The sequence below is a fragment of the Eretmochelys imbricata genome, chromosome 1 (genome assembly GCF_965152235.1).
Source record: "Eretmochelys imbricata isolate rEreImb1 chromosome 1, rEreImb1.hap1, whole genome shotgun sequence".
NCBI classification, from domain to species: domain Eukaryota; kingdom Metazoa; phylum Chordata; order Testudines; family Cheloniidae; genus Eretmochelys; species Eretmochelys imbricata.
Window position 1 is genome coordinate 17,310,415 of NC_135572.1, and position 14,647 is coordinate 17,325,061.

Here is a 14,647-nt window from a genome sequence, read left to right on the forward strand (position 1 = left end):
TGATGGCACACAGGAGGCCAGGGGGTGTCTGGCTCCCCTCATCCCTCATGCTGTGGTACCCTTGTATCCAGGCCTCCCTCACTGCTGAGAAGGGGGGCAAGACATGCTCTTTTCGACACACTAGGCCCCCCACCCTCCCTTCCCGGTGAACTCACTGAGCCGGACAGACTCTCTCTCCACAGGTGGGTTTTATTTCCTCCATACAAAAATACTTAAACCAATAGCAGCTTTAAATCCACTTATTAAAAGGCGTGTTTCCAGGTGACTCTCCCAGTGTTAAAGGCCAGTGATCGCACAGAGACAGACTCAGTTCTGCTGGGAGGGTCTTGCCTTGTATCTGTCAACAGCCGGCCGCTACAGCTGCTCGCCCATCCAGCCACCATCCCAAGCAGGCCCTGGGGCCTCCCACTGGGGAGAGGCATACGGAAAGAGTCTTAGGCATTTCTGAAGGGAAGGGCACTTCATAGCCATCAAACTGAGTTCCAGAGGCTTGCTGCCCTCTGCATGGGATCAAAGGCCTTTCAGGCTCATCCAAACTCCACCGCCATTGTCATGTACAAGCAGTGCTCTGACCAACAGGCCTCCGGCTAACGGCACAGCAGCACCTGGCTTCTCCAGCTTGATCCCAATTTAGTGTCTGTATGGTGCCATAGCTCCTCCCCAGCCTGGGACGGGCTGTTCTCCAGATGACAGGTGGGACCTCAGCACCACACCGCTGGCCTTGCTCTCTCAGGCCACGACAGTTGGCAGATCATTGAGCTCTGGAAAGAGGAGACTTGTTGAACCACAGAAATTGCCCACGGACATGTGTGGGTGGCATCCCAGGTCAATCAGCAGTGGGCATTGGAAACAACTCAACGTTTTCTTCTGAGTGTCCCAGGGGATTATTTTAGTCACATTGTTGTACCCAGGTTTTCAAGCCCTCGCCATTTTGTTTTCATTTGAGGGCTCAAAAGACAAATGAGGCTGCAAAAGCCCCTGCTAATTTGAGGTGTCAGAGGTTTGCTGGTTTGGCAGAGACCTTACAATTCTCAATTTCTCCCATCCCAAGCTCCTGGCAGTCTGGGGCATTCAGCTGTGAATGTTTCACCGAGCTGTAATGTTTGCCGCAGCTCTCAGTTAACTTCAGGCTTTCACTGATGTAACACCATCAAAATCACAGGACTTACAGTGCAGTAAAATCGGTGTAAATGAGCGTTGAATCAGGTGCTTTTTGGTGTATACATTTAGATGCACCTCTAACTAGTAGAGTACAGTATGTGCAGTGTGGATGAGCTAACCAAAACTTTTCCCATTTCCTGACTCCTAGGCATTGAAAGTCATGGCCTTAATGTTGTATTATCAGTGTGTGCTTTATACAGAATACCTAAGTCCAACATGACTGTACCTCCTGAGCTCTGTTCTCGTTGAACCACCAACCCGGTTACACTGTAAATCTGTGTCCCAGGCAAAATTATGGAGCAGACTAAAGAGGTTGCAAAATATTAGGGTACTCTATAGCGCTCATGGACAATGTAAGAGGCTGTGCTTTGAGAACATAAGAGCGGCCATATTGGGTCAGACCAAAGGTCTACCTAGCCCAGTGGCCTGTCTTCCGACAGTGGCCAATGCCAGCTGCCCCACAGGGAATGAATGGAACAGGTAATCATCAAGTGATCCATTCCCTGTCGCTCATTCCCAGCTTCTCGCAAACAGAGACTAGGGACACCATCCCTGTCCATCCTGGCTAATAGCTAATGATGGACCTATCCTCCATGAACTTATCTAGTTCTTTTTTGAACCCTGTTATAGGCTTGGCTTTCACAACATCCTCTGGCAAAGAGTTCCACAGGTTGACTGTGCGTTGTGTGAAGAAATACTTCCTTTTGTTTGTTTTAAACCTGCTGCCTATTAATTTCATTTGGTGACCCCTAGTTCTTGTGTTATGAGAAGGAGTAAATAACACTTCCTTATCTACTTTCTCACACCAGTCATGATTTTACAGACCTCTATCATATCCCCCCTTAGTCGTCGTCTCTTTTCCAAGCTGAAAAGTCCCAGTCCTGTTAATTGCTCCTCATATGGAAGCTGTTCCATACCCCTAATCATTGTTGTTTCCCTTTTCTGAACCCTTTCCAATTCCAATATATCGTTTTTGAGATGGAGTGACCACATCTGCACGCAGTATCCCTTTCTTAATGATTCCCAACATTCTGTTCACTGCCGCTGCACATTGAGTGGAAGTTTTCAGAGAACTACCCACAATGACTCCAAGATCCCTTTCTTGAGTGGTGACAGCTAATTTAGACCCCATCATTTTATCTGTATAGTTGGAATTATGTTTTCCAATGTGAATTACTTTGCATTTATCAACACTGAATTTCATCTGCCATTGTGTTGCCCAGTCACCCAGTTGTGAGATCCTTTTGTAGCTCTTCGCAGCCTGCCTGGGACTTAAATATCTTGTGTAGTTTTGTATCATCTGCAAATTTTGCCACCTCACTGTTTACCCCTTTTTCCAGATCATTTATGAATACGTTGAATAGGACTGGGCCCCGTACAGACCCCTGGGGAACACCACTATTTACCTCTCTCCATTCTGAAAACTGACAATTTATACCTACTTTTTGTTTCCTATCTTTTAACCAGTTATCAGTCCATGGGAGGACCTTCCCTCTTATCCCATGACAGCTTACTTTGCTTAAGAGCCTTTGGTGAGGGACCTTGTCAAAGGCTTTCTGAAAAATCTAAGTACACTATATCCACTGGATCCCCCTCGTCCACATGTTTGTTGACCCCCTCAAAGAATTCTAGTAGATTGGTGAGGCATGATTTCCCTTCACAAAAACCATTTTGGCTCTTCTCCAACAAATTATATTAATCTATATGTCTGATAATATTGTTCTTTACTATAGTTTCAACCAATTTGCCTGGTACTGAAATCAGGCTTACTGGCCTGTAATTGCCAGGATCACCTCTGAGGCCCTTTTTAAAAATTGATGTCACATTAGCTATCCTCCAGTCACTTCGTACAGAAGCTGATTTAAATGACAGGTTACAGACTACAGTTAGTAGGCCTGCAATTTCACATTTGAGTTCCTTCATACCTCTTGGGTGAATGCCATGTGGTCTTGGTGACTTATTTCTATTTGAGCCGTTGCCATAGACCGTTGTAGTGCTTTGTAACCATGGGCATGGCCAGTGTTAAGGTGTAAGTGAACGAAGAGCGTAAGGGCTTGTCTAGAGAATAGTTATACCCCCAGCTTGCTGGGCACTAAATCCACAGCACACTAGCCTGCTGTTCACTGCCCCATTCACAACGGTCCCTAGTGTGCTTTGATCTACTCTGCTTTGAAACGGGAGGAGGTCAATGGGAGTGTTTAGCGAGTGGCAGCAGAGTACATGTGGACAGTCAGCATGCAGCAGGCTAGGGTGCTGTAGATTTACACCCCAGCTGGCCAGGCACTAATCTTTCATCTAGACAAGCCCCAAGCCAGGTTCCATGCTGGACTCGGTACAGAGTGCTGGAGCCACAACCCCCACGAGCGTGGGACTCACCTGTTCGGAATTTGTTGTATGTACCATTCTCGAGCACTACGCCGCTGTCATCTGAACAACAGGAGAAGCCCTTCTCTCTCCACCTGGAAAGAGTTCAAGCAGCAGTGAAGCAATGAGCTTGAACACTAGGTCAGGCAGCTGGTGCACTGAGCCCACTGCGGCTCATGCTCCCCAGTATTGTCTCAGGATTTCCTTGTGTGCCACCCCTGCGTCGCTGATGTGCCCAGCTGTTGGTTCTTGGATTTGTTCTGCATTTGTACAGCACCTAGCACAACAGGGGCCCAATCTATGATTGAGTCCACAGGGTGCTAACACGATACAAATAAGGTCACATTTTTCAAAAGCGCCTAGGTGACTTAGAAGCCTAAGTCCAAGACTGTCCCGGGCTGTTAAACGCCGACTGAATGTTAGCAGGGCTTTGAGGGTCCCTCCAGCTGCCAGCTGCAGAGATCTATTCATTACTGCTGTCAGCTGAACACCTGGAAGTGTGTGAGGTGTCCCAGGAAATGAGCAAAAGCACAGCCCCTGCCCTGCAGAGCTTACAATCGACATTCAGGCAATGTGACAAGCTGAGCTGGACAGCAGACAAGAAAGGGGGAAGGAGGAGGAAGAGCTGGAGGCTGGGATGGGGGATGGAGGTGAGACAGGAGCCATTCACTCACCAACGTGATAGGGACGCATGGTCCCAGTGAAGGGGCCAAGCAGTTTGGCATTGGCATGAAAAGGAAGAGCTGGGTTAAGAAATGTGAAGGGGAAAGCCAGGCTACTGGGTGAAAAGGACGAGACACTGCTAATTAAAGGCCTGTTTGGATTGGACAGGTCAGCTAGTTCACTCCCCTGCATGGCAACCAGGCAGAATTAGGCTATGTCTACACTACAAAGTTGAGTTGAGCTCTGGCGATGCCACTGCTGTAATTAAGCCGCTGTTGCATGGCCACACGATGCTCCTTGTGTCAGGGGAGCGCAGCCACAGTAGCAGCTCTTGCATCGACACGGAGCAGTGCACCATGGGTAGCTATCCCACTGTGCAACTGGCCACACGGTGCTTTGGGAAGGGTTTGCAATGCCTCACAGGGGCAAGTTCAGCATCCCACGATGCAGGTTTCTCAATCCCATCGTTCCTTGGGCATCCTTGTAGGTTTCCAGCCACATTTCAACTGCTCTGGTAACCTGCGAGCCAGCCATCTCTGTCAGAAAGCATGGATCCCGCACTGCTCTTCACTATTGTGCTGTGCGTTATGAACACAGAACTCTAAGAGGAGAGGGACAGGGGGACAGGGGAGCTATTCTTCTGAGGGAGGTCTTGAAGGACCATTTTAACCTGGAGCCAAAGTAATACGTGTAGCCGTAGCGTGCTGAGCCTGGCATTGTTTGTTTGCACCGTGCTATGAACCTTGCAATGCACATGCACCTATTACTATTGTCCGTGATGGAGAATAATAAAAATAAATTCTGTTTCCATAAGTAGATTTTTATTCCACACCCCGGCAAACATACCCCTATGTAATGCTGAGGGAAACTTCATACATGCAGGGGAAAGTGTCTTTAAAGGGGAAGGAATAGGGACGTCACAAGCACATTGAGGCTCTCACAGCTGGGTGTGTGCGTGGCTGTCGTGTTTAATCTCCCACAAGGGTGGAGTGCCTTTGGTACTGCTGCAGCCCTAGAAGACACATGGAATGGGGGCCGGGGGCAGGGAGTGTAGGGCGGTCCAGGAATTTACTAAAGTAAAGGTGCCTTGAAAACTAGGTTTTGTTTTAACACAAAAACCTTCCTCAGGAGAAGTAAATCTCTTTTCTTGAATGAATAATCTACAGTAGGTGTACAAAAATTGTATCAATTTCCCATCCTCCATCAGTAATTTAACCTTGCACAGTTTACATCTCTGTGAAAAAGTGAATGCCAGTGGTATCTGTTTTCACTTGTCCAGAGAAAGTTTTAATTCGGTTTCTTTTCATCCTTCCTTAAAATCGTACTGTCTTTTCCCACAGCCTGAGACTAAGCTCCCAGATCCCCACCCTGACTGCTCTCCCCACCAGCCTCCCACCCATATAATACCACCCTGATCCCAGCCCCGTCCTTGTAAAAGCTGCACGTCTGTGGATCCGCACCAGAGCAACTATTTGCTTCCCTTGCATTGCTATGCCAGCCGCAGCTCTTTGATTTTTACGCGTCCTTATCATAGTCCTGCTCCTCCATGCCCCAAGTAAATTCCCGAGGCTGGAGTGGAGCTGGGCCTGCACAACCTCCTCTCCCCAGAGACCCAGGAGATCCACCACCTCCCAGGTACTCCAGGCAGGAGCGCCTTTGCTGCATGGAGCCGGCTTGCTCAGCGGGGCAGCTGCTGTTTCAGTTGTCCACCGGCGCAAACAGGAAGAGCAATTTCAAAACTTCCTGGGGCTTTAACAGGGGAGGGGTGTTCACCTGTGTACCTGGCTGCAGGACAGAGGAGTTCAAAACGGTGACCAGAGTGGTCATGGTTGGCATTGTGGGATCCCTCCTGGAGGCCGACGTCTACACTGACACGGCGTTGCTCAACTACGTCACCCTAAGCATAACGCCTCTCGTCAAGATAGTCTTATGATGTTGGCGTAGCAGGCGAGTTAAAGCGATGGAAGGAGCATGGCAGCGTGTACACCACATAGTTAGGTCGATGTAAGCTGCCTTGTGTCAACTTAACTTTGTAGTGTAGACAGGCCCTGCGTATCATCGCTTTTGAATCATCCCTAAGAGGTTTGCGGCCCCCAACATCCCCAGAGATTTTAGCAGCAGGATATTTACCAATGCAGAGCAAATACGAGTGAGATGAGCAGGGCTGCGACTGCATCTGTGAGAAGCCACATTATTCTGTACTCCTTTGGAGTCTGGAAGAGAACAACAGAGAACATGTCCAGCAGCAAGAGTTTAGTCTAAATAATACTTGCAAACATCTGATTTTTGTATGCAATTTGGATGAGTAGCCTGACTGACCCTTGCATGATACCTTCCGGCTGATGTTTAAATAGAGTGTGTTGACATTTGAAAGGAGCAGCCACCTCGCTTGGTGTTACCTCCTGCTGGATGGCCTAGTGCTCACCCCCGTACTCAGAGATGGGGCCTGCCACGTGCCTGGCAGCAGAGAGGAGCCTGGACTCAATTGGAATGACTAGTATGGGGATCCTTTAGTGAGGCGACTGGACACAGACAGAGCCTGTACCAGTGCCAAGACGAAACACAACCTGCGATGTCACCATTCAGCCCGTGCCTAAATCCTGGCCTGCTGACTACTCAATAGACAAGAGGTCCCCAAACTGTGGGGTGTGCCCCCTAGGGGGGCACAGAGGAACATTGGGGAGGGTGGCAGGGCCCAGGCCACCCCCCGCAGCCACAGCCCAGGCTCCCAGCCCCACGCCTTGCCCAGTCCCCAGCCTCACTGCAGCTCCACACCCGGCCGTGGGCCCGGCTGCAGCTCCACTCCCAGCCCCAGCCTTGGCCTCTGGCTGCAGCTCCATTCCCGGCCTCACTCCCAGCCCCAACCCCCAGCTGCGGTCCCAGCCTAGGCCCCCTTACCTCTGTCCGCATTCCCACCTCCCCTCACAAGCCGTGGCCCCACTATCATCCCGGCACAGACAGGTAAGGGGGGGGGGGGCACGACCCTGAAAAGTTTGGGGAACACTGCAACAGGCCCACCCCAAATCACTGAATATGAATCCCAGGAAGCTCCAGATGAGAACTTTGTCCATATCCCTACAACCAAATCCCTAAATCTAAGGCCTCTGACCATTGGGAAAGTCCCAGTTTGGGTCTAAACTTTGCAGATTTGGCCTATCTGGGATTATATCCAGTTTGTGAGCTTGAAAGCAGCCCCGTGGCTATCTGTGAAACAGGAATCTTCAGGATGGGCAGATTATGGATGGGACCAACAGTACAGGAGACCCTCTTCGCCCCGTGGGGCATTCGGAGGGATCTGGATGAATAAGGCGAGATCCATGGGCCTGTCAGACCAGCTTCTTGGAGTGGCTGGAGGAAAACTCAAGCTTCTCCCACCCAAGCAAGGTGATTCTAGTGCTCCTTTTCCTTGGGCCTCTGCCTCCAGATCATGCATGAGCAAGAAGCTAGGGTGCTGCAAGAGGTGACCCCCTGCCTAGACCACCAGCGCGGTCAGGGGGCTTCTAGACCAGGGGTCAGCAGCCTTTCAGAAGGGCCGAGTCTTCATGTAGTCACTCTAATTTAAGGTTTCGCGTGCCAGTCATACATTTTAACATTTTTAGAAGGTCTCTCTCTAGAAGTCTTTAATATACAACTAAACTATTGTTGTATGTAAAGTAAATAAGGTTTTTACAATGTTTAAGAAGCTTCATTTAAAATTAAATTAAAACGCAGAGCCCACCCCCACCCCGACCGGTGGCCAGGACCCGGGCAGTGTGAGTGCCACTGAAAATCAGCTTGCCTGCTACCTTTGGCACGCGTGCCATAGGTTGCCCACCCCTGTTCTAGACAGAAGACCTCCCTCAGTAGGCAGGATGATGTCTCCTCAGGTAGGTGCAAGCCCCAGCTCACCAGGGGCTCTCTAAAATTGGTTTCTTTTCTCTCTTCTCAAGGCCTGAGTCTCTCAGCACTAGCAGGCCTCGACTCAGCTGTGTTTTTCAGCCACGCCGGGGATTCCTCGCCCCTTCCCTCAGGGACTACTGGTGCAGGGGGGCCTATGCACTGCCACCATGGCACCCCAAGGGGCAGAGGTGTTCCAAGTTCAGAGGAGAACAAGGCTGGTGCAAACCTGGACTCCTGCCGAGGCCCACACAGGCCATTTAAACAGGGATGCCACTTAGGACATTGCCCTAGCTTGTGTCTGGTCGAGGGGGTCTCCCCTCCACCTCTGCCCCACTGCAGGGATGAAGTTGTCCCACAAAAGGCACAGGTGACCATGACCATTAGCCCCAAGACAGTCTTTTGGGTCCTTTGCTCCCAGAGAGCAGAGCTGTTTTTTCCCCTTACCATGAGGAAGAGAGGTCGGTTGATGTCCTTCAGGGCGTGTACGGCATTGGTGGTCACAGAGTGCACTCCGACGCACCAGGCCAGGGAGAAGAGCCAGGGCTCACTGATCACATAGAGGTTGGTGGTAATGTTGGCCTGAGCGTATTTCCTTTAAAATACAAAGACGCATTTGCCTCAACCAAAAAGCAACTTTAAGGGCAAATGGCCTCCCTTTGGGCCGTCTCAGTGGAGTGCTAGGAGTCCTTTGAGGAGGATTGCCTTGGGAGTTCGAGAGCATCGGAGTGGATGGGGCCAAGATTGGCCAACCAGCTGATTATATGAAAAGACCAGTGTCAGTTATGATTGGCCAAACTGGAACATTTGATCCTCTGGGGACAGTCACATTTGAAGAATGATGTAAAAACAGGGTTCTTTCAGTCATACTTTTGTATTAAGGTTCAGTTTATAAAGAGTTAATGATTAGATGTTTTAATCAATAGTTAATGAATTGTGATAAAGTCTAACAGGTCACTTATAAGATCAGTTTACACCCATCTGTAACGCATTCTACTGAGGGGCTTATAAGCATCTATAACACCTGGTTCTCATGTTTGCAACATGCTTATAACAGCTATTCATCATTTACTAACCCTTTATAAATCATTCCTGAATGGAACCTTAACAAAATGTAACTGTTCTTTCTAGATTGTTAAAGCAAATGGTGCTTGTTCTAAATAGATATTGTCAGTGTCAATATTTGTTGTACAATTTAACTCAATACAGTGGAACACTAAACTGTTGGTAACTCTGCTTGAAATTTTGGAACAAGCATTGTTAGAAAAGTTTGAAGCACTGTCCAACTCAAAGCAATAAACTGCTGCTTTTTTGACAACTGAAGTGCTCTTGCAGTTTGGGGAAAGCAGAAATTCCAGCCACAGAGAAAAAGCAGAAGAGCAGAGCTGAGTTTTTCACGAGACAGAACCATTCTAGAAAATACTGAGTGAAATGTGAGCCCTTCCATTTGAGATTTTACATTTTCAAAGTACTGTAAACTTTTAGAAGTGGTAGTCCAGTACTGGAGGGTTATGTCTCCTATAAACCATCCACTAGGGGGCAGTGGTCACTTGCCAATTCATTATTCAGCCATGCGAACGATATTATATATAAGTATCTATATTACATATATATATACACATATAAATAAAAATAAATATATATAAGAATCACGGGATGACCTTCAAATATTTGCAGCTGAGTTGCAGACAAGACGTGGAAAATCACAGAAAAGTAATAATGGACCTTTATTAACAGCGGTAATTTGGAAAAGCCAGAGTAGATCTATTTGTTTAAGAAAAAAATTGCTGGAATAATATAAACACTCAAGTATTAGGTTATGCCCTGCTAATTTTTTGATAACCAGACCTTTTGCTGCAAATAAATTACAGTCATTAAAAAAAAAGTGGCTGGTACAATAAAAAATTCAGAAGACGAAACGTCTTAAAACTACTCCTGTAGAAATCGAGTCCGGTCACTTTAGCCTTTTACATTTTTCAGGCATTGAATGTTGGAGCAGTATTAACTGCATACTCAAAAGGCATGCAAAATTGTGGACTATGCAAAGTAAGCTAATTAAAATCAAAATTGCGGTGGAAGCCAAATGTTGCAGGATCCACAATTTCGTGAATGAAGTAGGCCATATATATTAGTTTCTCCTGTTCTATAATAAGGCACTCCTTTACATGTTATCTGCATGGTGAATCTAATTACTGTTAGAACAACTGCAGCACGGTTTCTGAAGTACAGAGGAAAAGTCCAATAGATTTGGGATCTGAAAATGAAGGTAAAACTATTAGGTGCCAAAGCTGTGATTCAACAAGGCACTTTAGTATAATCAGGAGGGAGCTTTGCTCTGCACATAAATAAAATCAAAGGACGCCAGCAGTTGAATTGCTAATGCTGAGTGTCAATTTACATAACATTCAGCACTGTCTGATTCTGGGGATGATCCACCACCTACTGCAATCAATGGAAAAATCAGGGAGTCATGACTCCTGGCTTCTCCTTCCATTACTACCACTGATTCACTGGGATCTCAGCAAAAATTCACCTACTATGACATCAACTTCAGTGACGGTTGGACTTACATGCACCAGATGATGATCACATACATACAAATGGTCATGGTCTGCACATATAAGAGATTTGGGGAGGCTAATCCTCCCCAAAATCAAAGAGGCTGGCAAATGTCAGATGTGAGTCACCTCTTTTCGGAGGTGCGCCGGCCTGCCACCTTTGCGTCCTGGGAGCAGGAGTGTCGGAAGCTCCCTAGAAGCGGGGAGGCAGCTGGCACCCGGATCCATGGCCCTGCCCCCCTTACTCCACCCCTCCCCCACGAGACCCTGCCTGTACTCCACCCCTCCCCCTGTGGCCCTACCCACGCTCTGCCCCCACTCCACCCCGAGCCCCCACCCTTGCTCCGCCTCTTCCCGCCCCCGCTCTGCTTCTTCCCCCAAGGCCCCACCCGCCACTTGCGCCTCTCCACCCCCTCCGCCATGTCACTCGCCCTTAAGGCAAGAAAAACTTGGGAGGGCATAACCCTCCATTTTTAAAAGTGACAGGGGTGGGGCTGCGGGGCAAGAGGCGGGGCCTTGGAGGGAACAGGCTGGATGGGGTAGGGCCTCAGGGTGGAGTGCAGGTGTGGCAATGGGGGCAGGGGAGTCGATCGGGGGGCTGGACCACGGTCCAGGCGCTGGTGGGCCCCCACTTCTAGGGAGCTTCCAGTGCTCCTGGGAGTAGCCTACGCAGATGCTCATCAGTCGGGATTGAGCTTGAGACTTTTATGGAGCTTCTCCTGTAGTTAGGAGTAAGTACCAGGCTGTTGTAGTCACTCAGGCCAGACACTACAGGGAGACATAACCACATGTTCTAAACTGGCATATTACTTGTGCAGGTTTTTTTGCAATTCCACTGAAGTGTCTTGCCTCCTATGTGAGGCTTATACAGCTACCTACCGGATATCTTCACTGGACATTGCAGAATAGACTAGATTGAGCTTCACAACATTGTCTCTCAATAGCTCATCAACTGGGGCCATACTGGCCATGGTGTGCTGAAACCCGGGAGCTACAGACTGAACAAAGGACCTCATAGTGTTGTCCAGCCACAGGACCTGTGAGTAACAACAGCAGCTAGTGAATTAACAGGGATATTCCTGAACAGTCCCTTGTCTTCTACATAGTCCCATAATACAAGGAAAGAGGGGTTCACTCCGTGACATGCCAGGTACATTGAAATGCAGGTAGGATCTGATTTTGCAGTGGGTAAATATAAAATGAAAACACATGCTCAAATACTACAAAAAGAAAAGGAGGATTTGTGGCACCTTAGAGACTAACAAATTTATTTGAGCATAAGCTTTCGTGAGCTACAGCTGATGAAGTGAGCTGTAGCTCACGAAAGCTTATGCTCAAATAAATTTTTTAGTCTCTAAGATGCCACAAGTCCTCCTTTTCTTTTTGTGGATACAGACTAACATGGCTGCTACTCTGAAACCTGTCAAATACTACAGTGATATGACTTAGACTGTTCTGTGAAGGAGCCTGTGGAACTCCTTGCTACAGGAGGCCAGGGAGTCAGATACTGTATCTGGATCTTTAAAAGCACTGGATAATTTTACACACCAATATTTGTATTTATACCTGCTAAAATAAGGGAAATCAAACGCAATACCTCAGAGGATGATCACCACAGGTGTCAGGAAGGAACTGAATCCCCCTGCTGCAAGTAAAGCACTGCACATCTGGGATTTTAACCTCCCCCAGGAGCCTCAGACATTGATCATTAACAGACATTACATTTGTCACAATACTTAGTACTTCTGTAGCACCCTCCATCCAAAGCTCTCTATGCACTTTAGCTCCCACACAGCCTGCTCAGGTGGGTAACTATGGAATTTAGCCCCCATACAGCCTGATGAGATGAGCAACTATTGAAATATGTCTTGGCTCCTTGGAAGCTTGCACTTCCATACCTAACTGCAGATGGCAGAAGCAGGGATAGAACCTGGATCCTCCTACCCCCAAAAACCAGTCCCTTATCACATGAGGTCATGGAGAATCTCCATTAGCACTATAGGGCCTATGACACACAGACAGTTCTAACCCCAAACAGTAGCTGGCTGTGGTAAACAGCTAGCTAATTCATTATGGCATTCGTATCCCAAATTGACAGGGAGGGGTGGCACAGGGCCCTGTGTACACAAACTTTGTAGCCATAAGTCTCAACAGGTGATGGCAACAGGGCTTGTGACCATATCATTAAAGTGCTTAGCACAAAGGCCCCCACCTACGCTAAAGCTTCCCCCAGCGGAGCTGCACCCAGGGTGAATTACAGATCGGCGTCGCTCCCTTGAAGCTCATAGAGCTACACCCATTGTGATCTGCACCGGTTGGGAACTTGGCCCAACTGCTGAGATTGCTTTGGGAGGGGCAGAGAGGCGCGATCTAAATCCCAGGGTTGCCCTTTCTGATTGTGTTACATGAACATGGTTCCTGGAGTCCTGAGACTGACTGGGGGTTCCTAGGCGCAAAGGTAACATGAATAATCCAGAAAAGACGGGGAGCAACATTTAGGTGACCCACTGCTACAATGGCAGTGCTGTTCTGCAATCATGGGGCCAGATCCTCAACTGGTGTAAATGGAGCTACACCAGTTTACACCAGCTGAGGATCTGGCCTTTGGTACAGAGACTTTTACTGAGGGATCTCAAAGCAATTGGCAACCATTCATTCCAACTCAACACTTATAGCTAGCATGGAGCTCGACTGCAGTACCCTATTCACACCTTCCCCCACGAGTAATCTCATTAAAATCAGTGGGATGATTTGAGATGTAACTCTCCAGCATGGGGAAGGGTGTTACAATATGGCCTTGGGGAAATGCATTTTTATAATTTTGCTGGACTGGTCCCTGAGTCAACTAGCCACCAGTGGGAGAATAAAATGTAATGAGCTAAGTCTTTCGTTGGTGAAGTCAGTGGAGTGATGCTGATTTATGAGGATCTGGCCCAAAACCTCGATTCTAAAAACCACAACAAAGAGGAGAGGGAGGAGTGACAGCACCATACCAGATGAGGGTTAATCCTTGAGTCACGGATCACTTCCAGTGTTGTATTGATCCAGGTGTTCCTGTAAGGATGTTTCACTGGAGGGCGGTAGAGATCAAATATCACAAGTTTATTCGCACTGTCTGCAAGTCTCAAGAAATTACTTAGCTTGTAAATTGACTGATTCATTGCCAATTTTTGATCTGCACTTGACAGTGAGCCCATGCATGAAAATGGTGTGTCCTAAAAATAAATAAATACACAATGAAATAAATAGAAGTCAGGCTGAGTTAGCTGCATACAAACAGTTCCTGTTTCTCTAAGGGGGAACTAGGCTAACGTCGGCATTCAGTGGGATAAAAGAGTTCATTTTCCTTTGTTCCTCCTCTCGTTTTCATCTCCTATATGTCGTTGGTATAAACATATGAGTCTCCATGTTCTCTCCCTTCACCCATAATTAACATTTTAACCTTAGGTCTTTGACTCTGTATATCAGTCTTGCAGCCACATTAAAAAAAGATGGACTGGGATTGAGAAGGAATTAACTCTGCAGCTGCCCTAAGGAGTAAATCATCAGGACATAGAAAGTGGGTGGACATTCTCCCCTCTCCTGCCCCCTAGGAGTTGTGTCTATGCCTTGCATGAATAGCTTAGGTCTTCTTTCCTCCATCTCTGCTATGCAATTGCAAAGCCTGATCGAGAACCACAGTTACATAAACTAGTAAAGAAAAATACACTTCTCTGTTGCCGCCTTCTGCATAATTATTGGGACTGATCCCATCGACTTCAGTGGGTTTTGGATCAGGACCATAGCACATATCCCTTCAAGTAGGCACTTTAAGAAAGATCTCCGAACAATCTTACCTTGAGGAACCACTTTCCTGCGTTCAGCTGTTCTAGGGCATCCCAGGAAAACAATGCAGCATTCTGAGTGGAGTTACTGGGAAAGACCTCCCGGATGTTTGTTGTCCTCTGTAAGTTGCTGTCATGCATCAGGAAGGGAATCCCATCATAGCTACGATAAAAGGAGAGGGCTCTTCACAACATGGACAA

General features: G+C 47.8%; 1 protein-coding gene across 1 annotated transcript in view; it reads right to left on the reverse strand.

Moving 5' to 3' along the window:
* Positions 1-729: 729 nt before the first annotated feature.
* Positions 730-14,647, reverse strand: part of GDPD4 (glycerophosphodiester phosphodiesterase domain containing 4) — a 46,030-nt gene continuing 32,112 nt past the window's right edge. Inside the window, exons 9-15 of the mRNA XM_077841939.1 lie at positions 14,459-14,609; positions 13,616-13,837; positions 11,502-11,659; positions 8,512-8,659; positions 6,319-6,401; positions 3,538-3,620; positions 730-761 (exon numbers count right to left, since the gene is read on the reverse strand). Coding sequence (XP_077698065.1) covers positions 730-761; positions 3,538-3,620; positions 6,319-6,401; positions 8,512-8,659; positions 11,502-11,659; positions 13,616-13,837; positions 14,459-14,609 — 877 coding nt within the window. The remainder of the gene's footprint in view (positions 762-3,537; positions 3,621-6,318; positions 6,402-8,511; positions 8,660-11,501; positions 11,660-13,615; positions 13,838-14,458; positions 14,610-14,647) is intronic.